The sequence below is a fragment of the Phyllosticta citribraziliensis genome (assembly GCF_038025025.1).
Source record: "Phyllosticta citribraziliensis strain CPC 17464 chromosome Unknown J3D65scaffold_10, whole genome shotgun sequence".
NCBI classification, from domain to species: domain Eukaryota; kingdom Fungi; phylum Ascomycota; class Dothideomycetes; order Botryosphaeriales; family Phyllostictaceae; genus Phyllosticta; species Phyllosticta citribraziliensis.
The window spans coordinates 1,645,846-1,656,611 of record NW_027117347.1 but is presented as its reverse complement, the minus strand read 5'-3'; the positions used below and the strand labels follow the sequence as shown (position 1 = coordinate 1,656,611).

Genomic DNA, 10,766 nt, shown 5'->3' with positions numbered 1-10,766 from the left:
AACCAAGTCACGCTGTCAATCCAGCCACCGGCAACCTAAGTCGCACCACGGGCGTCATGTGTCGGTGTCGGTTTTCCCACATAGGGGAGAAGGACAAGCTGCTCCGTCTGAAGCCAAGCGTTGGCACCGCACCCACTTTTGCTCCTTCAACCGCGCCTCATTCTGTCAGGTCAGCCAATGCAATGCAATACCTACAGCGGTACTTGCTTTCGTCCTGGTCCGCCGTAGTGTCGCGCTCTCAATGCCATGGTCGCCCAAAGCGCTGGCGCTGGCTCTGGCTCTGGCTCCAGTCAACCCTGGATCCTCGCCCTGTCCCATGTTCTGGGATGCAGAGTTTTGATTGCCGAAGTCGTGTTTGGTGTTTGGCGTGGGGTGAAGATTATGACGTAGGCAGGCTTGTCAATCCACCGCGCAGGGCATGCCCGAAGAAATGTCTTCTACTGCACAAGCGCGCTCAATCAATCAATCCCCAACGCAACTACAACACCACGGAGACGTGCCAATGCAGTGATTATTGCCTGCTCAAGGCTTGGTGCGTTATCGCTGCAGCGTCGATAGGCGGCGCATGACTCGGGCCCGCTAGCAGCGCACAGACCACTTGTCGTCAGTCTGGGGTCGGGTCGGCAGGGCAAAAAATCTCCAACGACCGGCTCAACTTCCGACGACCTTGTTGTCCGTCACGCCCCGTGGATTCCACCAGACAAGATACAAGGTGAGTATTTTTACGTGGCATCAGCATTTCATCGTCAACATCTCTTCAGTCACCGTTCAGTCTCAAAATTTTCCAACTGTCCCGCTTTCATGCTTCAACGTCCACTTCCGTCTTTAAATTCAGTCATGCTCTCTCCTCTTCTCTCTCGTCATATCCCCCCATCCAGTCTGACCGCCGCAGATGACAAAGACGGTGGGCGTGCTGGGCGGTGGCCAGCTTGGCCGCATGATGGTCGAGCCGGCCAACCGGATGAAGATTCCCATCAACATCCTCGACGCGCCAGGCGCACCGGCAAAACAAATCAGCGCCCACGCCGGCCACATTGACGGCTCCTTCAAGGACGCCGAGTCGATCAAGAAGCTGGCCCAAGCCTGCGACGTCATCACCTTTGAGATTGAGCACATCAACACAAAGGTGCTCGAGGAGCTCGAGGGCACCGTCGCCATTGAGCCGCACTGGAGCACGGTGCGGACCATCCAGGACAAGTACGCGCAAAAGGAGCACCTCAGCTCGCACGGCGTCGCCGTGGCCGAGTCCATCAGCCTCGACCAGGCGACCGAGGACGACTTGCGGTCTGTTGGCGCGCGGTACGGCTACCCCTTTATGCTCAAGTCCAAGACGGAGGCCTACGACGGCAAGGGCAACTACCCGGTCAAGAGCGCGGCCGACATTCCCGACGCCCTCAAGCAGCTGGGCAGCCGGCCGCTGTATGCCGAAAAGTGGGCCGAGTTCAAGATGGAGCTGGCCGTCATGGCCGTCAAGACGAGCAACGGCACGCTGGCGTACCCGACGACCGAGACGATCCACGAAGACAGCATCTGCAAGCTCACCTACACGCCGGCGCGCGGCGTCTCTCTCGAGATACGCGCCGCGGCCGAGGCCCTGGCCAAAAAGGCCGTCGCCACGTTCGCCGGCAAGGGCGTCTTTGGCGTCGAAATGTTCCTGCTGGCCGACGACACGCTGCTCATCAACGAGATCGCACCACGCCCGCACAACAGCGGCCACTACACGATCGAAGGCACGCACGTGTCGCAATTCGAAGCGCACCTCCGCGCCATCACCGACCTGCCGCTCTGCGAAGCGGACCTGCAGCTGCGCGAGCCGGCCGCCATCATGCTCAACGTGCTCGGCGGCGCCACGCCCGACAGCCACGTCGACATCTACGACCGGGCCAAGCAGACGGCGCGCGTGCGCATCCACGACTACGGCAAGGCCGAGGCGCGGCCGGGCCGCAAGATGGGCCACCTCACGGTGACGGCCGCCTCGATGCGCGACGCCGAAGCCCTCATCAACCCGCTCGTTGCGGCCGTCGACGCGCAAAAGGGGCGCGAGCCCAGCGTCCCCCAATCCGTCGCGCCGCAGCCGCTCGTCGCCATCATCATGGGCTCGGACAGCGACCTGCCCGTGCTGGCGCCCGCCTTCAGCATCCTCGACAGCTTCAAAATCCCCTACGAGACGCGCATCACGTCGGCCCACCGCACGCCGGACTGGATGTACAGCTTCGTCACATCCGCCGAAGCGCGCGGGTTCCGCGCCATCATCGCCGCGGCGGGCGGCGCCGCGCACCTGCCCGGCATGGCGGCAGCCCTCACGACGCTGCCGGTCATCGGCGTGCCGGTCAAGGCCAGCACGCTCGACGGCGTCGACAGCCTGTACAGCATGGTGCAGATGCCGCGCGGCGAGCCCGTCGCCACGGTCGGCATCAACAACAGCACCAACGCGGCGCTGCTGGCGGCGCGCATCTTGGGGGCGGCGGACGAGCGGGTTCGCAAGTGCTTGCGGGCTTTCTACGAGGAGCACCATGAGGAGGTGCTCAGGAAGGACGCGCGGCTGTTGGAGGTGGGGCCGGCGGCGTATTTGGAGGCGATGAGGAAGTAGTAGGTGGTGGGTTGAGCGGTGGATGGGCGTGTCAGGGGGAGCGTGAATAGGAAGACGCAAACAACAGGCGACAGTCAGACAATGCAACCCCCCGAATCGAGCATTCCCTTCCATCTCTTCTGCACCGTTGATCCAAAATCCAAAACAAACCCATCCCCATCTAATCCACCTACACGTCCCATCCATCACCAACCGCCAAGCGAGCGAGTGATGGCGATGTAGTAGATACCGCTATGCTATCCACGACACGCACGCACGCATACGCGACACACGAGGAGAAGTGTGTAAAGCTTCCAGCATTGTACATCATTACAGACCTGTCTAGCTGCCTGCGGGCCTGGTAGCCAGCCAGCAGCACACAAGAGCGAAGGTAAGTAAGTGAATGAATTGACTTGATATGTCGACACAGTGACGAATCGATGAATCGACTGCGTGAATGATTGATCGATGGATTGACAGTGACCGAACGCGAGGGAGAGGGCAAGGCATCACATGCATGCGCGCTGGCCGTCCACCCTCCCTACGCGGCTCCCGACAACACACGCACCCGAGCGTACTGGTATACATGCATATATGCATGCATCGCAGCGCAAGCAAGCAAGCAAGCAAGCAAAAACTCAGACAACTGACAATGACAGCCGTCGTCGGTTTCGCTCTTGCTTGTACGTGCGTACGCCTGTGGCTGTCTGTCTGTCTGTCTGTCTGTCCATCAATCTGTCTGTCTATCTATCCCTCTGTCCGACACCATGAGACGTGAAACGTGCGAGGCAAGAAAGATAGCAGCGTCGCAACAGATCGTCGTTCTTCGTGCGTCCATCCATTCCCTCAGCGAGGGTATGTATGATATGACGCGCAAGATATAGAATGGAGCGCCCGTTGCGTGGGGGCGTGGCGTGGGGTGGGGTGGAGTGGGACAGACAAGATAGGACAGCAAGCACAGCAAGCACAGCAAGCACAGCAAGCGGAGATGAGATGGACGGCGTGAAAGGGCAAGGATGAGGATGAGCATGAGGAGGAGGAATGGTAGTTGTAGCACAGCAAGAGAACTGCGAACAGTGTGCGACGGGGGGAGACTGGGCCGGCTCACGGATTGCCAAAAGGGGGGTTTGTGGTTGTTTTTCACCCAGCGAGCGTCACCACCTGAAGAGACAACTGGAGAGAGATGTAGAACGGAGGACAGTCGACAGTGAAACATCGCTTCCATCTTTCCGCCCCTGAGAAAATGCAGATTGGGCATGCACGCAGGCAGGCAGGCAGATAGATAGAGGCGTGGCATGGGGTGGCTGTGTAGCGCAAAAAGCATGCTTCTTCCACAACACATCATCATCACGCAAGCAAGCGAGCACGCGAATGGACGGGAGGGTCAGGGAAAAGAAAAGAAAGAAATAAAGGTGAGGCAGAATAAGAGAAAGAAGAAGCATATCGCGCCCAAAAGCAAGTCGAGGCTTGTTGCTTGGAACGTGGAACTTGGGACCCGGAAATGATGGAGAGGGAAGCGAGCGCCCCTTGCATGCCTCTGCTCAACGGTGCGGCAGGCAGGCGGACGCGCCGGATGCGCATCATCATTCAGAGAGCTTGCGTGCGTGCGTACGTGCGGGCGTACGTGCGGGCGTGCATGCATGCTTCGCAAAAGCAGGGCAGGCAGGCCAGCCAGCAAGCAGACAAAAAGTAAGACCAGCTCTGCGCACCTGGGACGAGCAAAAAGTGTGAAAAGCAAGGCCTCGCTCTGCCGTTACCGCGAGCCAAAACTGGGGCTGGGCGCGTGTCATGGACTGGGATACCGGGGGGTTTGTCTGACTATGTGACGGGCGGGCCGCCCGTTCAAGGAAGGCTAGTAAGGTTGAGCCAGAAACAAAACGCTGAACGCAAGCAAGCCAGCCAGCAAGCCAGAAGCCAGCAAGCATCCAAACGAGCCGAACGTGAAACGTCGGCAGAAAGGGGTGGGATGGGATGGGGGGAACGGCACGGTGAGCGGCGGGTGGAAGGATCTTAAGGTAACAGCCGCTGCAACTAGAGTCGCATCTCGCAAATGGTGGGGAGGATGAGAGGACAGCGTGGAGAGGGAGGGCGAAACTGCTGTCTTGATGGCGTGGAGTCTGGATACGTACAGAAAACGGGCCGGCCCCGTCGGATTGCGGAGTGGAAATGCGGAGTGTGGAGAAGCAGAAACACGGCCGGGGCGAGACTGGGGCAAGAAGCAGGTCGACTTCCGCTCGCAGCGACTGAGTGAGCGAGTGAGTGCAATCCGTCCCAAGGTCAAGGTTCACGTTGCAATGGAACGCGGTGGTTGACGGGGTAGCCTCGTCGGGGGTGGCGCGCGTCCTTCCCCGCGTTTTCTTTTTTCTTTTCTTTTTCCTTTCCAGTGGTTCCCCAGACGGATCCAAGTTCAGGCGCCGGCGGGATCCGGACGAGACTAGAGCTTGTCGATCGGCGGTTGGGGTTGGGGTTGGGATGATTAGCATTCTTCGCAGCAACGCACGCAACTCTGGAGGAGGGACAATTCCTCGCCGATAGCGGACGGCGGTGGAACCAAGGGCGGCGACGGGGACTCGGATGAGGCGGCGGTGCGTGCTTGTACAGCAGTCTACAGGACAAGTGTGCAATGCAATCTGGAGTCTAGCCAGTTGGTTTGCAGATGGGCCAACGCTGGTGCATGCCGTGGCGCCTGGCGTTGAGCGGTCTGCGAGCAGCGAGGTGTGCGACTGTCATTGGTGGATGGCGTGCGTCGAGTGGTGTGGTGGTGATAGAAACGGCGAAGACTTGAAGAGCGAGGATTGAAACAGCGAGGTTTCAACCAAGGCCAGATCGACAGATGGCTTTCAGAGTGTTTGGTCAAGGTTAAGGAGAGCATGGGCAGGGAGGAGGGTGGCAGGGCTGAGCCAGGTGAATCGGAAACATGCATGAGAGACGTCTGGTCTTCCCCACATTCCATTGGCTCGACCTGCAGCAACCGCCGATATAATTATTGTCCCCCTACTCTCTCCTCCTCTCCCTCTCCCTCTCCCCCCTCAACACCGCCTCGCTCCATCACTTGGTCCACCGAGCACTGGCCTGCTTGAACCTTTGCCCTTCGCCCTTCTGGTCGCACTGTCCCGCCGTCTTCACCATAAACGCTCCCCGTTCCATCACCTCGTCCTGTCTCGTCCTAGCGCTGCTGACTTGTAAGCTTCATTTTCCTGCTCGCTGCCCAAGTTCTGACTGACTGACGCAATTGACCAGATAATCTCTCAACCCTCACGCGTCGACCTTGATAACCCCCTTCCACCTGCTGCTCCCTGTCCACTCCACCAATCCAACTCGACAACCTCGAAAAAATGGCCACTCCATCAACCTACCCCTCCGTCCAACCCTTCAACTCCTCACCCTCGTCCACCGCAACCACCTCACCACACCCTACGCGCCCGCGGCCCACTCCTCTCCACACGCCCTCTCTTTCCTCGTCATCATCCACTTCCCCCGCTCCCCACCGCTCCTCGTCGTCCCAGTACCTGCGCTCGCGCCTCAGCCTCTTCACGCACTCGACCCTGGGCCACGACGTCGCCGCCGCCCTCAAGGCCAGCGGCCCCATCGACGACGCCGGCGTCAGCAGGTCCGCCAAGGCCGCCGCGCTGCGCGACGTTGCCATCGAGGCGCCGCCGCCGAGCCCCGTCGACGCGGCCATGTGGGGCTTTGGCCGCGGCGGCGAGCCGAGGAGCGAGTAGTCCTTTCGTCGTTGAAGTTGGAGAGCATCACTGCATTCGTTTGGACCTCGTTTGCCAGCTCGCAGAGGAGGAGAGCTGGCTGCGTTCGTTGATACGACACGACGACCTCGTGGCTGGCGCATACGTCGATATACATACGCTTCGCTAAATGCAACCACCCTAAACTAAACCAAACCAAATCACCAAAATCATACGTCGGATACATATATCCCACGGCATCATCATCTTCATCGTCATCATTCGCATCGAGCCGACCTGCCGCGTCGCTCAAACCGGCGTCTCATCGCCGCCACTACCGTCATCCTCAATCACTTTGCCCCCTCTTTCCCTCTCACTCTTGGAAAACACGGCTGCCTGGTTGGTTGTCTGGGTACAGGTACCCAGCGCATCAACAAACAGCACTCTCGCATAAAAGCAGCGCGCAAATACCCGCTGTCTCTACCGGCATGCACCACCACCACCACCATCATGACCAGCACCAAACAAACGCATTCTCTTTCGCTCGGCTGTCTTGCGCCTGCCACCGCTGTCGTCCTGCCTTGTCTACCTGTCTGTCCTCGTCTTCTCCGTTCATCTCTTTGTCTACTCAGATAGCAGTAGCCGCATTCAATTTTCCTTTCTCCTCCTTTTACGATTGCTCATTTTCGGACACTTTTTTCATTTTACCACTACTACAAGCATCCACGCATGCCGGCCATGACCTCTCTTTCTCTCTCTCTCTCCCCCTTTCTGTCTCTCTCCCTCTTTCGTTTCGCTATCTCCTTTAATGAGCATGCATCTATCTCATCCATCTTTCTTTTCTCGGGCGGGCGGGCGAGGTGGTGATCAGGCGACAAAGTTGATGGAAAACCCATAGCCACGGCACGGCATGGCAGGGCCAAATTGCACATATTCAAAAGTACAGTTCAGTACAGCTCAGTATCGCTTGGACTGCGAAGAACTGACTGGGCCAGGCAGGCCAGGCAGGGCAAGGCGAGGGATGCAATATCAGTCGCTTTTTCCCTTTTCACTTCGTTTGCGTTTGCGCACTTTGTGATGAATGCCGGGGTTCCTGGTTCGTGGACATGATGTGATGATGGCTTGATGGTATGACGGACGATCCCATATCATTACCATCGTCGGAGGGGATCAGGCGTTCGTAGCTCAGTGGGTAGGTAAATGTGCACTCTCACTGCCTGCCTCCCAAGAACGCCATGCTCCTATTCACCTTCCATTCTTCTCATTTCTATTCACGTGTTCTTGTTTGTTTTCTCTTTCCTACGCCAGTGTCCTGACCAAGATGGTATATCGTGTGGTCCCCTCATTTCTTCGCCCCCTTCTCTTTTTTTCCTTGCCCTTTCGTCGTCCGCTCTACAGCATTCATTCACTCGCTCCAGACAACGGTAAATCGTACATACATACATGCATACGTACATGCACATTGACAATGCAACAGATGCGCAACACAGCGCCACGACCTGCCATACCACGCAACGCAACGCCATATCGCCAAAACGCGCGTATGAGGCAAACAGCGCAACAGTATGAGTAGAGAGACGCGTGAAAAAGAGGAGTGTGGAGACAAAGAAGAAATGAAAATTGGGGGTATACTACGCTTTCGTTTCCATGCGGCGAGCGTGTCTATACATGTGCAGCAGAAGGAAGAGCGGAGAAGACAGACGAGACAGAAGACGTCCATGTCGAAAAGAGGAGAGGAGGGGCTGGGGAGAGTATAGAACTCAAGACAATAGGGGCAGGTCGCTTTTTGCTTCGTTCAAATCGTACAGGTGGGTGGGTCAGCCCGTTTGCGCCGTGGTGATGGAGGCAGGCGGGAGCTCGAGCTAGCCATGCACACACACTTTGCGGTGGAGAGGAGGATATCGGAGAGGAGAGGAGGGGAGGGTCGCTTCTAGTACTGTATAATCCATGTACAACACTGCGCGGTGCGATCCGGACCGGACCGGACGGGTGTGGCGTTGCCGAGACGAGACTGCAGCGAGTCCATCATTTCGAGGCGGAGAGGCGGGCGTGGGGAGAGGGACGAGTGCTGCGCGTTGTCGCCGTGTTGCGCGTGGTCGCGCCGCCGGCTTTGCGACGCGTGTGGCCAGCTGCCCTGGGTTCTCCTTGTCCATGTCTTGCTCATCCAGCATGACAGACTGGTCGGAAGAGAAGGGACGGAACGCTCAGAGTTTGTGATCGTGCTGGCGGCGAACTTCCTCCCGACGCGCTTCGTACGAGGGGCTACTGGCAAATCAGCATAGTTTCCGGGTGCAAGTCGCAAAACTTACAAAACATCCGGCGCTTTGGGCACTTCTGTAATGCCCCTCAATCGCTTAACCTCCTCCAACAGCTCGGCCGGGTCATCAATGGGCTTCATGGCCTCTGGTGGTGGCCGAACCCAAACACTGCTTTTGTTCTGGTTCGAGACCTTGTAATTGACCTTGTAATGCTCATGCAATTCGGCGTGCTTGAGAAGCTCCGTCATGCCGACCCAGTTGCGGAAACGGAGCTCCTCCATCGGGATGCCTGTCGAGCTCATTGTAATCGTCTTCTTCTGTCCGTCGTCCTCTACGGGAGCTGGTGCGAGCGGGTCCGTCGTCAGCTTGTCGTAGACTTCGCGCATGGCCTCTGGTGTGCCGACACGCACGCCGTCAAAGTCCATAGGCGTCGGACTGGCGTTGAAATCGAGACCCTTGTTGGCGCGGAGCATCCCCGTGATTGCTGAGACTTTGGATTTGACAGCATCCATGAGTTCCTGGGTAGCCTCCACGGACATGGACTTGAACTTGGTCCCGGTGGACTTTTGGAACTCCCAGTCCAACTGGAACATGATAGCTTTGTGTTCGTGCGGTTTGACGTCCCTAGCACTGGCAAACTCGGACGTGAAAAACGACTTGAAGTCGGCGTCCCTGCAGGCGACTGCCAGGCAATGCCAGTCCTCTGACCTAGGTTTAACCATTGTAGCCGCCAGATCCTTCCACGCCTCGACAAGCAGATCGCGGTGCTTGATTTTGCCCGCTGCGAGCAGGACATTTCGCTCCAAGCTGCCGGTAACGCCCAGTTCCACGGAGCGCAGATGCTTGGCGTCTTTCATGGCGATGCCAAGCTCTTGTGCGTTCAATGTCTTCCCGAGAAGGTGGATGCGAGATGCCAAGGTGACCATGCGCGGAGGAAGTCCAGCGTTGGCAAAGTCTTCGTAGATTTCGCGTCCCGTGCGAGCAACCAGGTCGGCAATCTCCTGGTCTCCCGGTTCTCTCTGGTAGGGCGAGGGAACCACTCCCTCCAAGTTCTTCATCAGGAGCGTCACGAAGTGATGAACGGGAGCGCCGCCGGCGCCGACAAAAGCGGTAAAGGCATCTAATGTGCTCAACAAGACTTTTCCGCGGTCCGCGATTGACGTGTCTCTCAAGACATCACGAACCATGGATGTCTGGATCACACAGTCTCGAGGTCGGACCAGACAGCCACCTTGACAGGCCATCATGAATATGCGATACGACTCTGGGGTTGGTCGATGGTCGCGAAACAGCTGCAAAAACCGAGCAGGGACTTGAGTGGCCCACACACGAAAAGCCGTGTCCAGGGCCAAGTATGCATTTTTCCAGTCGCCGTGGACGAGACGGGCGGTGGTGATGCCCTGCAGCAGGTGGGCAGACATGCCTGTAAACCATGCCGCCTTTTTCCTGTCGGGCAGTATAGCATTGGGCGAGAGATGGTAGGCCGCAAATGTTCCAGGGAATCGCTCCAGAGCCTCTTGGTACAAGGCCTCCATTTCGGCCAGCGGAGTAGCTCCCTCCTCTGCAAGCAATTCAATGTAGCTCCCATACGTCCCGGCGTCCACTGCTCCCTCCTTGTCCACGAGCATGGCCCAGTAAGCCTTGCCCTTTTCGGGTTGTTTGCTCTCCTTGCACAAGGAGATGAGGCGCAAGGTGGCGACTGGCGAAGGCCAAATCCTGCCAGCGCGCATATCCTCTGCGAGTCGTTGTGCAAAATCGAAGATGAAGGGCGGTGGATGTTTAAGATTTTTGTTTCCCGGGTGCGCATTGCGGAAATTGGTGTGAAGCATCTCAGCGAGCAGATTCGTCATTCTTTGGTGGACGACACCCTTCTCCACCATGAGGGGGTATTGATCGGCGACTTCTTGCAGCTTTGCGGCGTTGATTTTGGCTTTTTCCGCTAGGCTCAGGAAATTTTCGATGTCCTGAAATGATTAGCAGGTTTCTCGAGGAGGCGCAAAAGCTCAAACCTCAGATTGCGCAATATTAATGCCCGGGCGCTTGTCCAGCTTCGCCACTCGTCTTCTTTTGCTCAGAAATGCAGACGAGGTGCCAGTGTCATTGGCGGCGATGTGGGATGTATGGAACTGGAGCCTGGTGGCGGCACGAGGCACGAGGGCGGGCGCACGTCGCCATGCCAGCGCCGTGAGGGGGTAATGTCTTGCCATGGCCATTGAGGTGGTGTTGCGGCAGTAAGGTAGGTCGGCGGCTGCTGGAGCT

At 57.9% G+C, this 10,766-nt stretch overlaps 4 protein-coding genes across 4 annotated transcripts; 1 reads left to right on the top strand and 3 right to left on the bottom strand.

Annotated features, from left to right (window-relative positions):
- Positions 1-597: 597 nt before the first annotated feature.
- Positions 598-2,848, top strand: J3D65DRAFT_635053 (phosphoribosylaminoimidazole carboxylase). Its single transcript, XM_066801277.1, has one exon. It carries the CDS (start codon positions 893-895, stop codon positions 2,588-2,590), a length of 1,698 nt encoding a protein of 565 aa, XP_066652698.1. The 5' UTR covers positions 598-892; the 3' UTR covers positions 2,591-2,848.
- Positions 2,849-3,225: 377 nt separating this feature from the next.
- On the bottom strand, positions 3,226-3,949 carry J3D65DRAFT_78310 (uncharacterized protein). The gene has a single exon (XM_066804185.1). The coding sequence runs from the start codon at positions 3,915-3,917 to the stop codon at positions 3,300-3,302; it is 618 nt and encodes a 205-aa protein (XP_066652697.1). The 5' UTR covers positions 3,918-3,949; the 3' UTR covers positions 3,226-3,299.
- A 61-nt stretch (positions 3,950-4,010) lies between these two features.
- J3D65DRAFT_635050 (uncharacterized protein) lies at positions 4,011-4,533 on the bottom strand. The gene has a single exon (XM_066801276.1). It carries the CDS (start codon positions 4,492-4,494, stop codon positions 4,153-4,155), a length of 342 nt encoding a protein of 113 aa, XP_066652696.1. The 5' UTR covers positions 4,495-4,533; the 3' UTR covers positions 4,011-4,152.
- A 3,920-nt stretch (positions 4,534-8,453) lies between these two features.
- On the bottom strand, positions 8,454-10,720 carry J3D65DRAFT_670505 (uncharacterized protein; the record flags this gene model as incomplete). Its single annotated transcript, XM_066803289.1, has 3 exons — positions 8,454-8,511; positions 8,559-10,471; positions 10,517-10,720. The coding sequence occupies 3 exons, from the start codon at positions 10,718-10,720 to the stop codon at positions 8,454-8,456; spliced, it is 2,175 nt and encodes a 724-aa protein (XP_066652695.1).
- Positions 10,721-10,766: the final 46 nt, after the last annotated feature.